At 40.3% G+C, this 24,894-nt stretch overlaps 1 protein-coding gene and 1 long non-coding RNA gene across 9 annotated transcripts in view; both read right to left on the reverse strand.

The window, feature by feature from the left end:
• LOC142827921 (uncharacterized) overlaps nucleotides 1-16,385 on the reverse strand; it is a 76,176-nt gene extending 59,791 nt beyond the window's left edge. The window contains exon 1 of the long non-coding RNA XR_012902729.1: nucleotides 11,307-16,385. This is a non-coding gene — a long non-coding RNA (uncharacterized LOC142827921). The remainder of the gene's footprint in view (nucleotides 1-11,306) is intronic.
• A 13-nt stretch (nucleotides 16,386-16,398) lies between these two features.
• IPCEF1 (interaction protein for cytohesin exchange factors 1) overlaps nucleotides 16,399-24,894 on the reverse strand; it is a 90,883-nt gene continuing 82,387 nt past the window's right edge. For all 8 annotated transcript variants that reach the window (XM_025180647.2, XM_075924475.1, XM_075924477.1 and 5 more), the window contains 2 exons: nucleotides 21,994-22,184; nucleotides 16,399-18,062 (listed from right to left, as the gene is read on the reverse strand). In XM_025180647.2, the coding sequence (XP_025036432.1) occupies nucleotides 17,898-18,062; nucleotides 21,994-22,184 (356 nt within the window). In that variant the 3' untranslated portion in view covers nucleotides 16,399-17,897. The remainder of the gene's footprint in view (nucleotides 18,063-21,993; nucleotides 22,185-24,894) is intronic.

A 24,894-nucleotide genomic window follows, 5' to 3' on the forward strand; every position in this document is an offset into this window, starting at 1 on the left:
GACAAGTCCTCTGCAAGAGTTTGGTTATAAGGCAGGAAGATGCTTTTGTAGGTAGAACTCCGGGTAGGTTTTCTGCGATTTTTGCTTCTATCTGCATCCTGAAGCAGAAGCGAGCACATGTCTCACAGTTAGGCCGTGTCCAGACTCAGGGTTTTTTTTGGGAAAAGTAGCCTTTTCCTGAAAAAACTTCCCCTGTGTCCAGACTCAAGCCGCGTTCTTTCGAAATTATTTCGAAATAACGCGGCTTTTCTTTCGATGGCGGTAAACCTCGTTTCACGAGGAAGAACGCCTTCTTTCGAAAGTTCCTCTTTCGAAAGTTCCTCTTTCGAAAGAAGGCGTTCTTCAATGTAAATAGGGCTTCTTCAAAAGAGAGCATCCAGACTCGCTGGGTGCTCTCTTTCGAAAAAGCGGATTGCTCTTTTGAAAGATCCGCCTGCAGTCTAGACGCGATCTTTCGAAAGAGGCTCTTTTGAAAGATGCTTTCGAAAGAGCCTCTTTTGAAAGAAGCCTGCAGTCTAGACATAGCCTTCGAGAGTTCAGCCAAACACTCAAGTGGCCATGGATTTCGAAAGTGATTGAACTGACCCTGTCCATAGCTACACATCATAAAAACATTCCCATCCAGAAAAATCTACCTGCCTCAAACTGTGTTCCTGCCTGATACATTTCAACTAAAATAAATACGATTCCGTAGAGACCAAACTCACAAAAAACAATTTGCAGCATGAACAAGTACAGCTCCCCGAAATGTTTTGTGTCATCCTTGTCTCCACCAGCACCACAGCTGGACCAGTGCACAAAGCTAGCTATTAGAGTTACAAATGACATTTTTAAGGATAGTTCAATTGTCTGTACAGCTTCTTTCCAACAAAGAGGCATGTTTCTGTCCTGCCTCCCTTGTGCTGGTGGAGTGGGAGAAGAGAGAACTGTCTGTATATCCCACAAGACCAGAGCTGTCTCATCCATAGGACAATTCAAGGCAGCTGCCCCAGGCTTGGGAGGGAGAAGGGTTGTGGGGTCCAAGGTGCCCGGGGATTACCTGGGGGACTGGCACTCACCAGAAGCAGCAACAGCCACAGAAAGCAGAACATAAGAACAGCCATACTGGGTCAGATCACAGGTCTATATAGCCCAGTATCCTGTCTGCCAACTGTGGCAATGCCAGGTGCCCCAGAGGGAATGAACAGAACTGCTACACATCAAGTGATCCCTCTCCTGTCATCCATTTCCAGCCTCTGACAGACAGAGGCTAGGGACACAATTCCTACCCATCCTGGCTAATAAGTATTGATGGATCTAACCACCATGAATTGATTTAGTTCTTCTTTGAACCCTGTTAAAGTCCTGGTCTTCGCAACCTCCTCTGGCATCCACTTCACAACGCAGCTGGGAACCAGGCTTAGGCGAGCACAGCAAGCTGTGGTTCAGTCGCTCCACTTCCTGCCATAGTAAATGTGGGGGGGGGAGAGAGGCCTGCTGCCAGTGCCAGGCCCTCCAGTAATGCCCAGGGCCACATCACTTGGGGAAGAGAGCTTGGGAGAAGAGATGCAATGGAGACAGAAGGGGGTGGAGCAGGGCAAGAAGAGGTGGAACATAACGTGTCCTAGGGCAGAGGGAAGGGTTGTCCTGGTCTCCACACCTTTCAGAGGACAGCCCTGCACAGGGCCACAGAGAGGGCACAGACAGGCCAGGCTCTCACACATACCTGATACACTGGCTTTAGGCCTCAGCCGAGTACTGACATATTCATTGCTGGAAACCAGTCTGTTTCACCTGCATGTTACTATTGTTAATATGGATATTGCTCTTGTAACACTGTGTTTCGTATTTAGACTTTATTAAATACTAGGAAGCTGCTGCATGCATTAATTTCACTTATAATATTTTTATCACGTGCTATTAGGTAATATTTACATTTGTGTTTAATAACTGTAAACAATGTTTGCTCTAGACCAGGGACTCAGATAGGCAGGATAGCTTGTCTTCCAACCAACAAGAAGGCCTAAAAAAACTGAACTACAGAAAGACATCACAAGACTTTGATTGCTCCTTCAAACCCATGAAGAGATTACGTGTAAAGGGGCTTGTCCCATCCACTTGAATTATGGAAGAAAGAATAAAAATAGCTGACAAGAAAACATTTCTCTCTCACTTTTGCTGTTTAGACTTTCATGGAGCTGGAGCCTAATGGTCAATCTGGGATAGCTCTGAAATACAATTCAGTGCTGATTGGTTACTGCAGCGCTCTCAGCTTTGGGAACCATAGTCTGTAATTTATTTGTGTATATTTGTTTGCCTGGTTTAACCTGTAAATAGCTCTCATTTCTTTTTTCCTAGTTAATAATCTTTAGTTAGTTTATTATAGGGCTGGCTGCAAGCATTGTCTTTGGTGAGAGATCTAAGGTACAAATTGACTTGAAGTAAGTGACTGGTCTCTTGAGACTGGGAACAGACAGAATATTTTGTGATCTTTGATAGGTGGGAGCCAACTCTCAGTAGGTCCAGCTTGCATGGCTGGCAAAAATAGACTGGGACTGCCCAATGGGATGGTCCATGACTCTATGACAAGACCAGTAAAGTGCTATAGGAGTTTACATTTGTTACTGGGTTGGTGAAATCTAATAATATAACAATCTAATAATACAACCAGTTTGAGGTCTCGGCCCTGCTTCTTCATGGACTGCCCTGAGGTCAGCACTCTCAGCCATGAACTACTCCAGACAGAGTGCCAATTCCTGTGGGATATTCTGTAATAATTCCACTTTCATTGCCGCTGATTCCTGCTCACAACACAAAAGCAAAATACATTAAGGCTATGTCTACACTGGCAGCTTCTTGCACAAGAACAGTTGTTCTTGAGCAAAAATTTGCCTGCTGTCCACACTGCACGCGTGTTCTTGCGCAAGTAAATTTACAGTATAGTGTTGTAAAACAGGGCTTCTTCCGGAAGAGTTATTCCTCTCCCCACAAGGAATAAGCCCTCTTGCACAAGAGCTCTTCCACAAGAGGGCAGTATAGACAGGCAACATGAATTTCTTGTGCAAGAAGCCCCTATGGTTAAAATGGCCATCAGAGCTTTCTTGCACAAGAGAGCATCCACGCAGCCATGGATGCTCTTGTACAAAAGCACATGCCAGTGTAGACACGCTCTTGTGGAAGACTTTTTGTGCAAGAACTCTTCCGCAAAACAGTTCTTGTGCAAGAAGCTGTCAGTGTAGACGTAGCCAAAGGGTATAAAGAATGAACTCAGTATTAGCACTGACTAAGGAAAGTATTTCATTTGCCCTACCAACAATTTTTTTGAACGAAACATTTTCAGTTTGGTCAGCAACAGTAGTGTTTTCCAAAACAACCCAAAATTAGAATTTTTTTGGTTTTAAACAGAAACCTTGAAAAAGTTCACCACAGATACTATATCCTGCTGACAGTACAGCCAGTGGTGCCAAAAACTGCCTCTGCAGGCTTCAGTTATGGTTTATTGCAGCGCCCAAAGGATTCTTACAGATAACCACAGCCACTCAAAGTGGTTAATGTGGAGGGCTAGTTTCATACCTAGTGCAACTTTGCATAGCTTAGTTGACATCAATGAATTCATAGCACTATAGAACTGGAAGGACCCTCAAGAAGTCATCACGTCCTGCCTGTTCAGGGCCAAACACCAACTAGACCAGGGGTGGGAAATAATTTTTAATGGGGAGGCCACTCCAAGAATTTGGTAAGTGGTCAAGGGCCACACTCTTGCATGATATTAATGGATGAAGTGTGGGGGTCTGGGATGGAGGTTGGGTACAGAAGGGAGCTTGGGGTAAGGGACTGGGGTGCAGGAGGGAGTGTGGATCTGGGGGGGTGAAAGAGGCAATTGTGACCCAAGGCACTGGACGGAGGTGCAGGGGTTTTGGGATGTGACCTAGGGCAGGAGGGGATTGTAATCTAGGGCAGGGGATTGGAGTACAGAAGGCAGTGCAGGGGTTGGGGTTGTGACCTAGGGCAAGAGGAGATTGTGATCTGGGGCAAGGGATTGGGGTGCTGGATCTGGGAGGGGATATGGATACAAGAGGGGCAGAGGGGTTGGGTATGTGGAGTAGGGGGGCAGGAATGGGAGCAGAGAGTTGGGGAAGGGAGGAGGTGGGGTGCCAGAGGCAGGCTCTGGCCAGGTGACTCCTGGCCAGCAGACCAGAACCTTTCTTAGGCAGCCTGTCTGCCTGCTCAACCCCCATACAGGCTACAGGGCTATGTGTATGTGAGAATAACTATGAGCTTCAGGGGAGAGGACATGGTGCTTCGTACCTGCCTGTTATTCAAACAGGCAGCTCCCATTGGCCATTTTATAGGGCTTCCCGCTGTGTCCATGGGCCGGATCCAGTCCACAACCCGTATTTTGCCCAGGCCTGATCTAAATCATACCTGAGTTGGAGCCTGGCAGATATTTCTCTGACCTGCTCATAACAATCTCCAGTGATGGAGATTCCACCATCTCCCTAGGCAAGTCATTCCAGTGCTTAAGCACCCTGACAAAGTTTTTCCTAACGTCCAATCTCAACCTCCCTGGCTGCAATTTAAGACCCTTGCTTCTTATCCTATCATCAAAGTTTAAGGAGAATATTTTTATCTCCTTCCTTCTTGGAAAAAACTTTTAGCTTCTTGAAAACTGTTATGTCCCCTCTCAGTCTTCTCTTTTCCAGACTACACAAACCCAGTTCTTTCAGTCTTCCCTTGTAAGTCATGTTTTCTAGATCTTTAATCAATAGATCTATATTGATCTACCCCCAGCTGAGAGTCTGACCCTGAGTCTTCAGTGGACATCTCCTTTGGCAGGATTGGTGGGTCTGCGCTCTAGGAAATGGTATCTGACTGGGGCTACACACATATTCTTTTAGTTACAAATACAGAACAGTTACAATGAAACAATTCCCCATCCCATGCTCAAGAGTCCCACATCAGAAGCCAACTTTAAAAATTAGAGGTTTTGCCTGAAATCCTGGTCCCATTGAAATCAATGGCAAAACTCCCATTGACTTCAGTAGGGTCAAGATTTCACCCCTTACCTTTCTATATTCTTATCCCTGTTAACTCTTGGCCAGCTCACAAGAGAGGAAGCATTAAGGTGATATGAAGTGAGGCTCCTCTTGATCCTTCGTTTCTAACCCCTAGAGATTCACATGACATGCCCACAGCCAAATGTTTGTGATCAGTCCACACAGCAGCACAGAAAATAAATACATGTCTCTGGTTAATCAGCAATGACAAATTCAAGGAAATCGCACTCTGCTCTCTGATGTTTCTTGAGCAAGGAGAGGAGCTAAATTAACTGTGTATCAGTCAGTCAGTTCTACTTTGTATCCTGGTTCTGACACAGACACTGTTGCTTTGCAAGCCATTCCTTCCTATAGTCTCAATGCCCTTCTAATTTCCTGAAGACTGAGGAAACCATGTTTCCTTGGTAAGCAAGCTAGGCGGGTCTCTCACTCCCAGCAAGCCATCATTTGTGTCACTCTCTGAGTTGTGTCTGCACAACTGGGACGTGAGAATTCTAGATCTGCAGCCAGCTATCGGTATTAGCAGCGTAATTCAGCATTTTACAGTATAAGAAAATGTGTTTCAAATGGAACACACAGGACGAGTGAATTTGAATTCCCTTTGCTTGTCATCGTGCAAGCAGGAGAATTTCCAGTCTGGATAACAATACAGAGTCGATATCAACTGACAAGTGACATCAAAGTGAAATATCAAACAAAGGGCATACAAGCTGATCATTAAAATGACGCATTTTTTTTCTAGCTATGTGCAACATTGTGTACGGTTTCTGTGGGCTCGATCCCCCCATTGCAGAGTTGAATGTTGCTCTCCTTCAGCAGAACCACCAGGAGTGAACAGCAAGCCAACATTGCCCTCAGCACTCAGGCAGTTAGCATCATTACATGCTAGCAGGAAAAAAACAGCAAGTAAATAGTCTGGTAGCACTTTATAGACTAACAAAGCATGTAGGCAGTATCATGAGCTTTTGTAGGCACAGCCCACTTCTTCAGATGACCAGAATTATGACTAGGGGATAAGAAAACTCAAAATAAATAGGAGAAGGGAAGGGGGTGGGGAGGCAGAAAGATGCTCTGTCGCTCACCTCCCTACCTCTATACATAAAGTATCAGGAGAAAGGGTGCTAACCCTGAGTGAATGTAATTCACTATCTTTATTAAAACTGAGACTAGGAAAACGCAGCAGTGGAACTACAAAGAGAACGGTGCTTGAAATGCTATAAGGAAAGATAGTTTTGTGGTAACAATGCTGGGTTATGATTCAGGACAATTGAGTTCTATTCCTAACTCTGCCATGGACTTCCGATGTGACCTTGTGCAAGTCACTTCCCTTCTTTGAGCCTCAGTTTGCCCATATGCAAAAGGGGAAATTTCCTACATCAGAGTGAGATTTGCAAGGATAAGTTCACTAAATATGTATGAGGTGCTTCATTACTACCTTGATGAATGCCATAAAAATGTCTAGAAACACAGTATTTGAAGGGCACTTTTCATATCCAGAGCAACTTTTTCCAAGTTTATAACTTTGCTAATTTCTAGTCAATTTTCCTAAGGTAAGGCGCATTATATGTGCTAAATTTCATGTTTCAAATCACAGCTGGATTTTAAGCTATTTTTAGAAGGAAAAAAGTAACATGATACTTTTAGAATGGGAAGAATGTATTTTTATCCATGCTCCTGGTAACATGAAAGCAGCTGAATTCAGCTTGCTTAAACTTTCACTCACAAAAAAAATCATATTCAGTCTGAAACCAAGCATGGAACATCTCAGAACAAAAAGACAATTGATGTTTAGAAAGTTCTGCTGTTTTGTAAGAAAACTGGGTTTTATAACAGAAACAACACAGAAACCCTCAAATAGCATTTGCTACCCAAGTGCAAATTAGTTAAGGGAAAGAAAATAATTTTGTATAAAAATGTAAGTGAGGGACCATAGATTTCCATACCAGTAACACCTTAACTAAAGTCTGTCTAGATAATACAATAGTATATTTTGTGGAACTCCTGACATTATTTCTAAAGTTATCTAGACTGAGTAAAATTTGAAATTATCTTTTTTCTAGTCATTTACAATTACTAGTTGATTCTAAAACACAAAATTGCTTATATAATTATTAGTAGTTGATGTATAATGTCTTTGCATTTATATTTCCTTGTACTAATTTACTATAAAGAAATAAACCAAAGAGCACCAAATAACCTTCATAGAGCATGTAACAAAATCAAGCTTCTGTCATGAAGATAGAGCCTGTTAATTATTATGAATTAATTACTAGGCAGCACAATTTCTTGTTGAAGCCACTCCAAGTAACAGGGTTGACAAAGGCCTGGTCCTGTATAGAGCTCTATCTACAGTGCTCCAACACAGAGGTCCATGTGGGCAAAGAGTCTGCCTTGCAGCCTCAGGGCATAACGTAGCCATTTACATGGCATGTGGTAGAAGCATAACTAACACACAGCCTATGTTTTTGGTTTTTTGCCAGGCAAAGTGAATTGACCAACCAAAGTGAATTGACAATGGTTACCATAATTCTACAAGCCAAATACACAAAGAGACATTGGAATTACAATTAATCCACAAATTCAGTTCTCACACTGATGACCTCCTCAGTCAAGATAACGGATGGCTTGGACATTATCAACCTAACATTCAATGAAGGTGCTAACAGCTCTTTGTCTTTGTAGATCAGCGGTTCTCAAACTTTTTGGCATCATGCCCTCTTTTTGATTTTTGAGAAACCCTTCCCCTCCCCTTCAAAAACAGGACCAAAAAATTGTTGAGCAAAAAAAAAAACCTTTTGAAGTCTGCCAGGGACACTCCAATCCTCCCCCCACCCTGACCAGTCCAAGCAGCACAGAGGTTGCTCTTTCTTGGGGGGGGGGGGTGGTTCATGGGGGGAACCGGGTCACCTTGTGCCCCCCCCTGGAATTTCTTTGCACACCCTCTGGTTTGGGAACCTATGGTGTAGATTCTTGCATTAGTACCCTTCCTCTCTAATTGCTATCCTATGATCCTTATCTGCTTCTTTTAACTATCCTATCTTTAGGTGCTTATAGATTACCAGTTCTGCCTATTTGGTTTTCCCTTTGATATTTTCATACCCTCTGCTCCTTGTTTCCTGTCCCCTTCCATTTTTTTCCTTCTCCCCCCCCCCCTTCACCCCTCTTTATTTTGGGTCTGCACTCCCTAAACTCAAAACTCCAGTCATCTGAAGAAGTGGGTTGTGCCCACGAAAGCTCATGATACCATCTACATGTTTTGTTAGTGTATAAAGTGCTACCAGACCATGTGTTGTTTAAGTTTTACCATAATTAGGTAAGTTTCCGTGCCCAAGTTCAAGCACCTATAGATCTGACAATGATTTTTGTGTCTATGCCATGACTTTGCATGGTGCAGTAAAAACACAGAAGGAAAAAAAATAAAAAGATATAAAAAGGGAAAAAATCATATCCTATGAATAAACTCTTTTCATTATCACTTCCCTTGCAATATCAGTAAAAACCAGCAGGCTGTGCTTGTGTACAAGTTTTCTTAATTAAAAAACACTATTTGATAAAGCAAAATGCAGGACTATGTAGCACTTTAAAGACTAACAAGATGGTTTATTAGATGATGAGCTTTCGTGGGCCAGACCCACTTCCTCAGATCAAATAGTGGAAGAAAATAGTCACAACCATATATACCAAAGGATACAATTAAAAAAAATGAACACATATGAAAAGGACAAATCACATTTCAGAACAGAAGGGAGATGCGGGGGGTGGGGGAGGAAGGAAGGTAAGTATCTGTGAGTTAATGATATTAGAGGTGGGGAAAGTTAGATGTCTGTGAGCTAATGGTATTAGAGGTGATATCCTGGTAATGGGTAAGATAGCTTCCCCAATTATCACCTCTAATACCATTAGCTCACAGACATCTAATTTTCCCCACCTCTAATATCATCATCTAATAAACCATCTTGTTAGTCTTTAAAGTGCTACATAGTCCTGCATTTTGCTTCAGCTACACCAGACTAACACAGCTACATTTCTATTACTATTTGATAACACTATCATAAAGCTGCCTTTTCCCAAAGGCAATAAATGGTAGTTTTATCCCAAAATATTACCACCTTCTCTTCCTTTGTTTTATTGAGCTGTAAGAAAGGAATATAAACTGAAGATCTTGTCCAATTACCATAAAATACTGTGATATATATAGAGCAATACACACATACATTGTATGGACAAATAACTGATCATTTCCCATATATTTAAACTTTTTACTTATGGTATGATACATGCACAGATCAAAGAGTTCATTTCATTTCCATTCTTACACAAATAAGATGCTGAGCTGCTGCTCTTTATTCCACCAAGAGATAGCGTAACTTAAAAAGTTGATGAGAAAGAAGGAAATGGCAAAGATGTAAGTTTGCTTAATACCAGTGTGTGACAGGAATCTGGAGGAAGGATATTTCTTGTGCTGCTGCATGTGATGCCTTTCAAAACTGAAGTGAAATTTCCCTTATGCAGTTCCCATTGCCTTTATTATTTTACTAAAAGTTTTACCCAGCATTACTCAGGTCCTTAACTCAATTTTTTTTTTATAAAATGAAAACGTACATACTTCATTTGTGTCATTGCTCTGGGGTGGGGTTGGGGACAAAGGACTCATTATCCAGGCTGCCTCAGAGAGAGAGGACTACCCCAGCCCAGCTTGGACCCAGGTGAAGAGCACCTCTCTATGGCCACTGCAGCTCCAACCAGCACAGCCAGGAAGGGGTGCATGTCCCCCAGCTGGGGCAGGTCCAGGTTCAGGTTCATCTGCCCTCTGTGCTCCCTAGCCAGAGTAAGGAATGCAGCAAACTATGCACTTTCCTCTTGTTCCCTGATGAAAGAGAACAGTCAGCAACATCCCTGTATGAATTGGGGGGCGGGGGGAGTAACTTCAGTTCCCGCCCCCCCCCTTAAAGGTCACCAGTGGGTGAAAGGTTAGGGGCTGGGGCATTCCTGAACAGGGGAGCATGCCCCCAGCCAGTCCCTTTCACATGCCATGTGACTCTGTCTCTTTTCTGTATGGTTTTCTGAGAAGCAATCCCATTCCATGAATACCCCATTTTCCTGGCACAACCAAACCCTTACCTTGCTTTCAGTTGAGAGGAAACTGCATACCAAATGTGGTGGTCCTAGCTCTAACCAGTTAGGGGGAGCTCTTGAACAAACACAAATACACAAACAGACAGACGAACTTTCAAATATAGTAGATTTTAGTGAAAAGAGCTGCCCGTCTGCAATATATATGAAAATGTAAGCACAGCACATCTCTCTCAATGGAGTTCATTTAGCATGAGTTATCCTTCTTTAGGAACAGATAAAAGAGCCAGTTAAGGGAACTGTTTCAACCATGCAGTCCCAAAATCTATGTGCTCTACCAAAATGCAAGGCATTTTTCAAAACACCCATTCCCAGAAGCTTCCAAAATTTGTAGAAAAAAATTAGAAAGAATAATCCCCAAGTAAATTTGTCTGTCTGGGAACAGACTTTTTGTTCTCTTACTACAAAGCAGCCAAGTGTTTTTTTCCAAAACAAATTTGAAAAAGAAAATAGAAAAGTCTGAGTTAATAATTCTGACTTTAATGTTTAACACAGAAGTGTAAATGTAGGAGGCTAGTACCCACGGGTATATGCTAAGGTTAGGTGTTACATGCATACATGCACCAAGAGGCAATAAAAATAGTTCTGAGCATACCTACTGTACTTTAAATTTTAAAATAGTAACTTAATTAGCTAGTAAGCACTGGACAGGTACTCAAAAAATCTGGTTCTGTTCCTGACTCTGCCACTGGTCTACTGGGTGGTTTGGGGTGAGTCATGTCATTGCTCTGTGCCTTAGCTTCTCTGTTGTAAAAAGGGGATAATAATACTGGCTTTCTTGGTACAGTCCTTTCTAATCTGTTATTATTATGCATGTGTATAACTTTACTCATGTGAGTCACTCCACGGACTTCTCATGGGTAAAGTTACTCATCTGTGTTAGTGTTTGCAAGACTTGGTATTACTCATTGCATCACCATCTGAGGTATATAAATGTTTATATCTATATTTACAAAAAGGGGGAAAGTGAAATGGGGAGGGTAATTTGTTAGAGCAGCTATAGTACCCTGTCCAAGGCCCCACAATATCTGGGACAGAGTAAGCAATAGCACTTAGATGGTTCCTAAGTTCTTGGCCAATCTACTAATGCACACCACCAGTCTTGGAGAAAATTGGCAACAAAAAAGGTTCACTTACCTCCTCAAATAGGGTGTAAATGGGATATTACTGGAATGTCAACTTGGTAGTGCCTGTCTGCAAAGGGGGAATTTCACTTTCTTAGTACACCTTTCTGTTTAAAGGCTGGGTCCATGTGAAAAAGAAAGCAAGCTTTCTAAATCAGTAGACTGCAGCACAAAAAACTGAAGATCTTGCTCAGCGTTCAAGGAAATCATGACCGACATTTTTACATGTATATTCTTTCTAAATGTCCCACGTAGCACAGGAAATTTGGAAACTAGAAGAAAACCACTATTTCCTGTTATAAGAGTTTAGTTTCTCTTATAAATGACACATACGGCCATTGCAATTGGTCACTCAAGTCACACACAAAAATTCTTACCATACAATGCAATGAGACTCCACCTGCAAAATAACCTTATATTTTGATAGATGCATTGTATCAAAAAATACGTTGGCACACCAAATATACACACAAATAGGTAGGTATGACACTGATGCGATAAACTGCATTTATCTTTCACATTTGACCGATTTACCCGCACTCTGCCCTTTAACTTCTCCAGTGAGGAATGATTCCAAAATTGTGAGTGGATTTAAAACAGCTTCATTTCCACATGCATACGTACACACTTCTACAATTTGCCACAAAAAAGTTTCCTTTCTCCCCGCATTGGTAGGATTTCCCCCTCCCCTGCAAAAATGACATGTGTCTGAAACACAGAGTCAGTCCTAGAGCAGTGACAAATGTCCAGTCCACTATCTAGTGAAATGGTTACAGTTAGAGAGTGCTGGGATTCAGTTCCATCTCAGTGGATTGCAGCTTTCACTTCTAGTCCTGGCAGCTCATGAGCTCTTATAGGCTGAAATAGAGAGGCATCCTTGATTTTGAAAAAAGCCATTAAAATGGATTTTAGAAATGACTAAAATTGTTACATTTTGCAGTCACTTCAAAGCCTTATGGACAAAGGAATAATAATGAAACCTTCCCCCCCCCCCCATCTGTCTCACTTATACACATAAATTAAAAAACATGTTTAAATTCTCCTGAATAACATGTGAAATAACACACGTGGGTGGGTAGCATAATAGTTGTTTTAGCACCCATTTAGAACCCCATGCATAATTCACTGGGTACTTTGCATTTTAGAGTAACATTGCCATTCCTAATTCATACTCCTAAATCTTTTATAGGAACACTATTGACTGTCAACACTACTGATTAGAGAACATGCTGCTCAGTGGTCTCTTGTCCTAATATAATTAACAATTACACCCATCATTTGCCTACAGCAATTTATATAGAATTATTCCGCTCCTCTTCTCCTCTCATTCTGAATGAGACATTTCAGTAAATTTACTTTCTTAGACAACAGGTTTTTGCCTGAAATATTAGCTACATTAAAATTATCCTGTGCTGAGAATTCTCTGTTCTATTTTAAGTAACAAAGTGATGTAATCCACTCTCTGTTAGTTGCTTGAAAAGTCAATAGTTTAAAAAATCTATTGCCCAGCTAACAAGGCACTATTCCAATTTTCCAAAATTGTTTCAGGCTACATGACCCTATTGCAATCAATTGTACTGCATTGTTAATCCAAGGACATTGTTTTGTCACTACTTATTACACAAACATACATACACCTACAAATACACACATGCGTATGCATGCATTTGCACTAATCATAAGATGGCATGACCCACTGGGCCAAACTGTGCTCCCATTTACACAATGTAAATCTATTTCAACCAATAGAGTCACTCCAGATTTGCCAGGGTACGAGGGCTCAGTCCTGCAAGCTGCTGATCATTCTGGCACTGGTTCAGAAAAGCACTTGAGCATGTGGGCAATGGAGTTAAAATGAAGCACCTGGGAAAGCAATCAGCCACTTTCAAGACTAAGCCCTAAACTACCACAATTTAGCCATGTATTTATTGAATGTTTAGTCCCAACAACAGGTTTACAGTTGAGATGGACCCAGGAGATTAATCCTCAAGCTGGTCCCTCTAAACATGAGAGTATCACAAATGGGTTGAGTGATTATTTGATCTAATACCAAATATATGGCCAAAGATCCCTCTTGCATCCCTTCATTTCCACATCTAATTGGGCAGTTCTCTTTTGGAGAATTACTTCCAGGAGTCAGACAATTAGATTGTCCCCTCTTCAAGGTTTTGCTGGGAATGATTATAAGACTGAGAGCTTTTAAAGCAGGTTAGATCATAAGCTGGTAAGGACTTGTTACCTACATGTACTTCAAGGACTTATGTCAGTTAGGTGCTGACATGGCTCAGGGCTTGTCTATACATTTATCTAGTTCATGGCAACTATAGGATGTGAATATACAGTGCACTAGCTACCTGTGCACTAACAGCGTGCTACCTGTCATGCTCCAGTAAGCTGCACACAAACTCGCCATGTAAGCAACCCCTCAGTTATCACTGATGTCTATGGAAGTTGAGAGCCCTTTCACAAGATCAGACCCTAATTGTGTATCTCTACATCTCCATTTCTGTTTCAACCAAACCAAATTACAGATGAAAAATATATACACAAATAAATCAGACATGAGATACTAATTAATAGATAAACATCTCTTTCTTCACTGGAGTCTGTATTGCTGGAAAGCCAACAATTTAATTCACACTCTCAGATTTATGATAATCGTTTACATTTACATTATTTGTTTTACTCCTGAACACACATACGATCCACCCCTATGCAGAGGGCTCATTCGAGGTCTATCCATTATTTATGTCCCACTTGTTGCTATTTTGAGGGCTAGCATGGGACTGTGTGGTGGGTGACCTTGTAAATCACCTGATATTGGTATTATCTAGCTGATTTAGTTTCAGGTTCATCACATGCACTTTGGGAGGCAATTTTGTTTGATCTGTCAAGCAATGGCACAATAAAATGTGATGTCATCAGTAGACTTTAAGGTCCCCAGGAGGGATACTTATGAATAGTGAGTTATAAAATCAAAGCATGTATCATGAGCTGGGAGGGGAGGGTGTATTTATTCCACTGCTGAGCGAGCACTGTGACAACTGAGAAAGTGGGGCAAATATATATACACATGTATATTCTGTATTATGTGAAATGTGAAACACATTTCTGTACTGTCTATATATTTTACCAAGGCTTTCGCCAAGTTTCCACACTGAGGGTGAGGAGTTTGGTGTCACTTTCCCAATGGAAATTAACCCTAAACTAGGCAGAACAAGTCCTAAAGGACTCTGGTGGACAGATACATCCTTGAGTGGTATAGAGTTCCTGTAGTGGCTTCCATACCACCTATTCTGGGTGTCAGTATAGAGGGCAGCTAGGGACAAGGTGCACTATTTAGGGCTTCCATAAACCTGGCTGCCCTATGGAACTCAGGGTCCAATGGCAGCTGATGAAGGTACAAGGATCTTAATACTGTGGGCTGATACAGAGTAGCCTCAGAATCAGAAAGCGCAATGGGCACCACACCCAGCACTCCATGCCGACTGATGAAGATCTGTCCTTTCAAATGGTAGTTATATGGGTCATTCTGAAGGCTTTCTGAAAAAAAATTACTTACTGTATCAAATCTTGGCAACTGATTTTTAAGACACAAGGGGAAATATTCCAAATGTGAGTGAAACTATTGGTTTAGCCTAAGCTGTTTGTTGGGTAGTAGGTACACATTGGAAAAATGACAGCTTTGAGCGAAGAATTCTTACCAGGACAATAAATATCACTAACATTCTGGAGTTTTGTTATTCACTGGGAACTGAAAAAAAAAATGTTTGAAGTCTCAAACCATACTAAGGAATTTCATAGTTGAATAAATTGTTTTCTTGATTTATCCTAAGCAGAATTTTCTCTGAGTTCCTGAAGCATTTTATACCTTTGGTTGCATAATATCAGTGGCAAAAAAAAAAACCCTTCAGTACTGTTGTTTAAAACAATAGAATATATCCATATACCTATTCAGACCTAAAACAAACAAACCATCATCATGTTACAGTTAAAGCTGCTAAGTTCAATTCAAGGGAATGAGCTGGATGGGTAAGGCAGTTGCCAGCTCTACTTATGTCACTTAGCTTGTGGTTTCCATAGTTTAGGAGGTTTAATTTAAAAGGTTTTTGTGGTTTTGTTTTTTAACTGATGTGCCCAGTGATTGTTTCAGTCTCTTTCTCTGATTCCAACACTAGTTCTTACCACCCACTTCCAGTCCGGAGCCAGTCCTTGCTTTCTAGCTAATGCTCTCCATAGTGCAATACAAATCTAGACTCACTGAGGCAGTGCTGGTGGCATCCCTGATCCACCCTTGCTCCCGAGTCACAACACCCAACAAGCACTTGTTTTTGCTGCCTGTGTCTTGCCATGCCTCAATCTATGTCTCCCTCCACTAATATCTGCAGAAGGGAAAACCTATTTCTCTACCTATGCAGGGCTTCTTACAATCAAACTTGAATGAATTTGCCAGCTGCCAAAATTGCCCTGCCTCAGTGCTCAGAGCCTCCCCTCTTCCTGACTTCCCCCTGCATTCAGTTACCACATTCAAGCCTTCTCTAATGAGCCAATATCATGTTGGATGTTCTAGGATATAGCTACGTGTTTAGATCTTAAAATATTAATTGCTTAGTAATGAAATATCTCCAAGCAATTAAAACTAATTGCTAAGCAAGTGGAGGAGAGCTAGCCTACTCCAATGAAGATGATTAATATTTGTTTTCATAATCAAAATTCTAATAACCTACAGTATGCATGCAGGTAGCTCAATATCTGCATACATCTGATTTTTGGTTTTATGGTGTATTCTGCTTTAAAGCTAGATGAGTCCAAAAACTCTAGAGAGCATCTTTACACACTGGCTTATTGGAGTGCTCCTCCTTCCCCACAGAGTATTTGAGTATATATCTTTAAATGTTAGTTTCTCTGATGGGCATCCATTTAAAAAGGAAGATCAGTTCTTAAAACTCAATGACTTTACAAAGTTCTATATGTTCAAATGTGTAAATAAAACTATACTGCACATGGCCTAGTTGAGAGTTCAAAAGCATATCCTGTGCTGAGAAACCTAAGGCTGAAAATGTTAACACACTGCAGCAAAAAAAAAAAAAAAAAAAAAAAATTACTTTTTTATTAAGTAGTCTGTTAATCAAAATTATACCACCTGGGGTTATGAAACTATATCACCTGAGGTAATGAAATTTTACAGAAAAATATTTTCTTACCCTAGAATATGCAGTGAAATTTTCAACCAAATCTCATAACGAGAACAAAAAGGTAGAAGTGAGGTGGTCAAAATAAAGCTTACAATGCAACACTTGATGTGTCTGTAACTTTGGAATTTATGAATATGAATTTATATTAATCATATTTGAGTGTGAAAACTGAGCAGGCATTTCTCTTGAAATCAACAGATAAACAATCTCATCTATAACATGTGATCCTTTCTACAGTAGGAAATGCACAGTACATAAATATATAAATAAAATTATATACAGTACTTGGTCAGGCATTTATGTAAGCCATAATGTGACATATATATTTACAAAAATATAAACAACTATGTTTTATATTTTTGGATCTGCCCAGCTCAGTCACTACCTGCTGAATGTCATCAGACAAGTCACTGCTTTTCTGTGCCTCTGTTTCTCCATCTGTACAATGGGGATAATGATACTGATCTTCTTTATAAAGAATACTGTGCTCTGTTTCTTAAAAGCACTGCATAAGGGCTATTGTTATGTCTAAAAATTCAGGACACTCTTATTCTTCACACATTCATTACTGTCAAAAATATAAGCAGAAAACTGTCCTTTACTGAATCCTATACTCCATAAGAAAAGTTGAAACTTGATGAGATAGAGTTTCCAAATTGCAGAACAAATTTATTTGTCACCGACACACATTAACGGACCCTCTCTAGATGATGTAGGAAAACAGCATCTTGATCTTGTCCATACACAATGAGGAAATCTTTATGCTGTCCATTGACTGAGTGCCTTGAACATTATTTAAAGTTCAGATTTTTGTATAATAATTATCTTAGTTGTCACCATTTAAAATGGTAATGCAGTCAAAACAAGGATAAGTAGAGATAAAAGTTCTTATCTGTAGTTATCGTGCAGAAACAAGTGGTAGGAGAGAGGATTGTATCCTGTTAGGAGTTTCATAGCTTTTAAAAAAAATCCTTCAATCAAGAGCTTACATGAACAAAATGACCCCAAAGGTCTAGTATCTACAATATGTACATTCCTCGGAGACTTTCAGGTCTTTATGTATTCACTTTATCTCTTATGAAAGATCACCCATTCTTGAATGCAAATCCATTTCCTCTTTGCTTCATATACTGTTTGCCTCAGATGTGTGCCCAGAAAGGGCATCTTTTGTAGTTTTGGGGTTCCATTTTATTGGCATGAAATGAGTTTGGAGAGAGGAAAAATGTTTGGGAGAATGGGTTGTTTTCCTTTTAAAAGGGATGACATATGCACTTGCAAAAACCACACCTTAAACTTTAGTAGCTTAAAGCATCAGTAGGCAAAGAGGGTTAGAGAGGAATCCTGTAACATACTGCAGGTTCCACTGTCCTCAGTTAACATTTTCAGTTAAAGAATGGTGGTGAGTTCTTCTATGGCTCCTTGCTACTCCCTTCAGACCCAGCCAGGGCATCCTGCTGCTGATAGACATCTTGCACCAATATGGAGTTTGTGTTCTTCCATTCTCTATACTTCCTTGCTGTCAACTCAGGATCCTCCAGCAATTGGTTAATCATGGCCAGGTCATGCTCTTTACTCTAGTAAAAAAATCAAGAGGGTTAATAACGATAAATATCATATCATATCATATCATATTATATATTCTATTACATACATTATTATTATATATATATATATATATATATATATATATATATATATATATATATATATATATATATTCCATACCAACTTCATACCAAATTTTCCTTAATAAAACGTGTATGAACATTACAGGCCCATCCCCTTATACAGCTGGCAAATTGCCCATCTTGGCAACGTGATTCCCTTTTTGAGTAGGAGAATTTTAAAACAGCCCATGACAAAAGTTTTTTTCAACAGAACTTAGGGTTCTATTTACATCTGGGTATTTAAACTAGCCAAGCTATTTCACGGGATTTTTTCACAAAAGCTCATAAGAAGAGTCATGAAGAACTAGTCCCTTTTCACATCATTTTGCAAAAATTTTGATCTTCAAGAACACTCCTTGCCCACCTTGTAGATACCCTTAAGATCCTAGATTCATTAAATTTAGGTGTAATCCAAGCTCATATAAAGTGGCTCTCTGTTCCAGTCTAGTGCCACTAGACCATACAGAGATGTTTACTACCTTTAAGTTAATGAACACTGTTCCTTTAGCTCACTAAGTAGAGGCTCACATTTTTAGTCCCAGAGATCTGAGTTTCATTCCACACAGGAGATGTGACCAGACATATGGGTACATGGAGAATAAAACCCTCAACCTTTATTCTCTATTGCAGAGTTTCATTTGGTCTACAGTATCTTCTTATCCTTTTAGCGTGTCCCGGGCATACAGGGCTCCTCCAAGTGGTGATACTGGATTTCAGCTATGGACACATATATTACAACAAAATGTTTCTAATCTGAACTGAAAAGGTTCTCCACTGATCATCATCTAACTATGCCAGCTCTGAGCAGGAACCTCTGCTGAGACAAATTAGCTGCAAAAGTGGCCATTTCTCTCTGGCACATGTTCAGAGAAGGCCTCTGCTGTTAAACAGCCCCATGAGAAGAAGTTCTAGTGCTATCAGAAGGAAGAAAAAACAGCCATTATGGAGAGAAAAAATAGTAAGAACGGGATATGTCATCTGTCCACATGGCTTGTCTCCCTCCAGGAGAGGAGCTGTTCTCCTTATGAGCTGCTCACCAGTCCCCAGCAGCTGCCCTGCAGCCTCAATATGCTGGGCTCTCAACATACGGTTTACTCTAATGTATGCATTTGTTCTGAATGTTGGGATACCAATATCATGGATTTCAAGGCTCAAATTCAGAAAATGCCCATATGAATTTTTACAAAGTCTAATTACATTAGCACATTTCTCAAATGCAATGTGCCAGTCACTTGCCTCTACAATCCTGTAATACAGCTGTTTAAAGCTAGTCTGTTTCCACAGAACAAGCTTTATTTGTCGCTCGTGTACAGAAAGTGATGGGATCTCAAAGGGCAGCATCTCAACCCTCCACTATTAATATGTCAAATAATACTTTCTGCTGCTGAACTCAGAAGTAGTTAGCTCTTGCTAACATGTCCTGCTCTGACAGCATACAGCTAAGCCAAAGACAGGCGGTACAATAGCAACTTCCTTCAAGCCATTCCCCTCCCTCCTCCTTTACTGTCTTGGCTTTGGATGAGCTGTGGGAGAGTTCACATGGTGGTGGTTGCTCTGCCAAAGTCACTCCCTTGCATTTAATCCCACACCCCCCCCCCAGACATTCAGAGCAAGCACGAGAGTGTTTCTGCTGTGGCACATTCCTGAATTCACCAGTCCCCTCCAATGGCCTATGTTAAGCCCCTCTAGTCAGCCCCAGCAAGTGTCATTGCAGAAGGAGTTAAAAGGAAGAGAGAGAAAGTTTCACGGTTAGAGCTAGATGATGAGCTAGAGAGTAAGTGGGGATGCAAAGGCAGCTAAGAAGGCGCAGAGCGTTCTAGACCCCAGAATTAAACACAAAAGTAGTCTCAACAATTTTCCCAGAATGCCTGACCTCTGTGATCTGTAAATCATCTGGAATTGGACATCTGATTATAAAGTCAGATTATTCAACCCCATGTCTAGCTGGCAACTTTGTCAGAGAACAGCAAAAGGCCCAGGAGAGAGAAACAAAGAGAGATGCTGCTAATGTAGAAGAAGGGATTTTTTTTCCAATGGGGAAATTTTCTTTCTTTGTGGAACTTTCTTCCGTATCTCTGGAGAAAAGACTAATTTCCCCCCTTCCCTTAGCATGTGAAACACTCTGCATACAGCTTTCCTCTCTTCCAAGCCACCTGATGTATGTTTTGCTAATGATATACCGCAGCAGCAACACTGATTCATTGCTAGAGACATGGAGCAGCAAGTCCAACATAAGAATCCCACTCAGCCTTGGCATGTTCATAAATCACTCTGCTTTAAGCTAATAAAAATTTAGTCAAAGCACAGCATAGGTGGATCAAATGTGGGACTTCACTAAGTTCTGCATTTCCAATAGATCATGCAGGGTTAATTATGTCATGATTCATATAATATTAAAAAGACAGTAATTACTTTAAAAGCATACTTTTCTTCTGATGCACAGAGTTTGGCATTTTCCTTGCTCTGAGAATGTGCCATTCACACCAGCTAATGTAAACACCATTGCATAAAGAATACTATTTGTCTCCATGTGAAATTCTCTAATGCCATATTTATCTTGTCGGCACTCCAACTTCTCAGTTTGAACAAAGCAAAACTCACCATATTTTCTGCTTTAAGAAAAATATCCAAGAAAATCACCTCCCAAAAAAATAAAAGTCTAAAGTTATAAAGAGGACTAACCACTATCAGGTCCATAATTTACTCATTTATTTACCCAGAGGGATGTGAATCCCCTAGGAAATAAATGAAAACTCTAATAGCACTAAAGATTTTACCCAACTTACCGTTATTCTAATGTGAAGATTTTACACTAACATGGAAGCTACCAGTCCACTTGGCACTAAGCAACTCTGTTCTTTCCTTTATTGGTGATCGGCATTACACTGGAAAAGCCATGTAACATTTTTCCTCCCCTGTAAAATGGAATTACTATTTATCTATCTTAGAAGCGGGTAGTTGGATTTACTTCATTAATTATTGTAACAGCTTTGAGGCCCTTAAACAGCAAATGCTATAGAAGAATGAATTGTTATCAGCTGAACAGACAATAGTGCTGCCGAGAAATCTCTTTATAAATTTCTCCAGAATAGACATGACTGAAAGCTAAGTAAAAGCATTTGAGGTAACATACTCAGTTCTTAGTTCTAGTGACAAAAAAGCAAGAGGATGGGAAAGACAGTGTTTTAATGTTCATTCAAACCTCAGCATTTACAGTTTAATTGTATATTAATAAGTGATTTCACTTCTCCAGGATCACATATGAGTTTATCCAGCAGAGCTTTGCAGTCTGTTCATCAGGCCCTCCAGAGAATGTTCTGAGAAGCCCTGTCATTCTCTACCCAGGATAAGATTCCAACATGAAAGCAGGATGCCTGTGTTATTAAAGCTATTTTAGTTCCAGGAGGCCCTTAAAATAGATTTGGCACATCCTGTGCATTCTGCAGTAATTACTTAAGGAAAACTTTCTTGGCTAAGGGTCATTTGTTTGTCATTACCAGTATACATCTGTTCTCCTTCCTCTGAGGCTGCCCCATTCAGCGCACTCACCAAACACCCACTGAGCGTGTGAATTTTACAACTGATTAAAATATGATCTCTTATAAAATTCCTCGCACCTTCTCCATTTGGGCTGGAAATCCAGCAAGAACAGCTCTTTCTGAATTTTTGCTTTTGCTTCCGCTTTCTAACATAGCCACAAAATACAGAGGAGAAAGTGAAACATTATTTCAAAGATTTTACTGAAGAACATTCACTTTGAGATTGGGACAAAGCCTAGGAGTGTTTCTTTTTTAATTCAAACTGTTTTTTCTTTTTAGACTTCAACTTTACCCCTCACCTTTAATGTGCTATTCAGCATTCGGATTTGGTGGAGTTTCTCATTAATGGAGGGATTTTTGCTCCTTTTGACAAAGGACTTTCTGAGCTCTTTTTTGGTTGAAGGTCGACGGTCCCCAATGGGAGACAAACTTGCTTGCTCTAATGACTTGTAAAGTCGTTCCATTTCATCTTCAGAGCATTTTGCCTGTTCTGTAAAGAAAAGAATAATAATAAATAAAGAAGATAAGAATGTGACTATTACAGCAAGTTACAGTGATGTTGGATTCAATTAATAAAAATGATTTCAACAAAATTAAAGTCACCAGATTCTCAAAATAAAAACAGATGGTAATTTTTCAGTAATGTACGTAGGACAAAAAAAAAGTGCTGGTATTGATACTTCCATATCTATTTCCTGAAGCAAACGGCTATTTTGTGTCCTGAATGTCTTTATTATGAAACTCTGAACAAGTGTTAACAACATTCACTTTGAGCATAAAGAAGCTTTGATAAGATCTACTCTCATTCAGCTTTTCTCTTCACTCCTGTTCATCACCTTGAACACTTATTCCCCTGGTCTCTCTCTAGAAAACACAGAGCAAATTCTGCTTGGTACAGCAGTATATCTTGAACTAACATTTTGTAAGTCTCAGAGAGGTAGCTGTGTTAGTCTGTAACTTAAAAAAAAGAGTGGTCCTGTAGCACCATAGGGTGTGTCTAGACTACATGCCTCCGTCGATGGAGGCATGCAGATTAGACAGATAAGCAAAGGGAAATGAAGCCGCAATTTAAATAATCGTGGCTTCATTTAAATTTACATGGCTGCCGTGCTGAGCCGACAAATAGCTGATCAGCTGTTTGTCGGCTCAGCACGCTAGTCTGGACACTCCACACCGACCTTAAAGCCTTTTATCGACATTCCCCTTATGCCTCGTAGGATGAGGTTTACAGGGGATGTCGATAAAAGGCTTACATGTCGGCAGGGGAACATCCAGACTAGCGTGCCCAGCCGACAAACAGCTGATCAGCTGTTTGTCGGCTGAGCTCGGCAGCCATGTAAATTTAAATGAAGCCGCGATTATTTAAATCGCAGCTTCATTTCCCTTTGCCAAAAAAACAAATCTACATGGCTCCGTCGATGGAGCCATGTAGTTTAGACGTAGCCTTAGAGACTAGCAACAAATTTTTTACAGTATCATGAGCTTTCATGGGCATCACCCATTTCATCAGATGAATAGAGCAAGAGGCACAGAAAGGTATAGAAATCCTAAAATTTAATTTTTAAACACACAACAAAAACATTTTGATTGAGGGAATAAAAAATGGGACATTTTAGGAGTGACAAAATAAGCTTCTGAGATGCTGGGACAATGTATGAACAACTAGGACATATGGCCAAATTACATAAAGTGGCCAAATTTCGTAGACTGACTGTGGACAAGAATTCCTCATGAAAATTTCACAATGAATTCTTGTTTATCTCTGTTTCAGTTAGTCCTTTCACTCTGACAGCTTTCTTGTTGCAACACCATCTCCTCTAGATGGGGACATTTGGGAGAAGGAGAAGGTAGTGAGGAACTAAGCAGAAAGATAGGACAAAAGCAGTCCTGGATAAAAGGTAAATTTTTAAAGACACTATTTAATATGAAGGCATGACAAATAATCCATGCCAGGACTTAGAGGAGTTTGGGTTAGTAACACAGCATTTTCACTATGGGAATCTTAACTGCAGGCTCATTTTGCCACTGTTCTGATAAAGTCAAAGATTTTTGATCAAATTCAAACTACAAGCTACACACTTTAGCCCACAAAATCTCGCAAGAAAAAAGGCTGAATTTATTGTTTCCTTCAGTAATACCGAGTCCTTTAGCTGGCAGCAGGATAACATTAAAAAAAATGGGCAACTAAATGTTATTGATCAGAATAGAAGTGAAGTTATTCCTTTTCTTACATCCTACCAAATTATCTTCCATACAAGAAAATCTTTTCTTGTCTGAAGGAACAGGTTGCACCTATCTTCTCTCTGCACATCACCCCCCCACACACACACACACATTCATACAAAATTTTCATGCTATGATTGACCTGCCCTCTCCAAGGAAAGGATTAATGAGTTCTGCCAGTAATACTATGTTGTACAGGCTCTTGAGTGCCATTAGAGAGCAGCACCATGGGAGATCAAAGTGTAGGGTAGGATCCACGATTTGATCCTAAGCTTATTTTTGTATGGTTTCCCTGTAGCGCTCATGACCATGATTATCTAAAAGTCTCACCCTGTATCCACTGAAGTGAATGGGAATCTTTCCATTGATTTCCATGGGCAGTGGATCTTGCTCAAAATATTGCAGAGTGACGGTAACAATTATCACGTGAATAAACAATTCAGTAGAAAAAACGATATCCAACTTCATTAGCCTCATGGAGCAGCCCAAAATATGCTAATAAGGGTGGTCTACACTGCTCCATAGGTCAAAATTGCGTAGCTTATTTCGATCTTATTTTGAAATAGCTTATTTTGTAATTTGGCGCAGTCTACACAGCGCCAAATTTCAAAATAACCCGCTATTCCAAAACATCCCCTACTCCTCGTGGAAAGAGGTTTACAGGGACATCAGAATAGCAAGCTTGCTATATTTTAAAATAATGGGCATGCTGTTAAGACGTGGAATAGCTATTTTGGGATACTCCAGTATCCCAAAATAGTGTTGTAGTGTAGATGTAGCTTAAGGGATTAGGGTTCAAAACAGAACTAGATAAATTAACAGAGGACTGAGGACAACTCCATCAATGGCTATTAGCCAGTATGGGTAGGGATGCAACACCATGCTCTGAATAGCCCTAGAATTTGTTTGCCAGAAGGTGATGGGTCACTTGATGATTGCCTCTTCTGTTCATTTGCTCCAGGCCACCTGGCACTGAG

Source organism: Pelodiscus sinensis, chromosome 3 (assembly GCF_049634645.1).
Source record: "Pelodiscus sinensis isolate JC-2024 chromosome 3, ASM4963464v1, whole genome shotgun sequence".
NCBI lineage: Eukaryota > Metazoa > Chordata > Testudines > Trionychidae > Pelodiscus > Pelodiscus sinensis.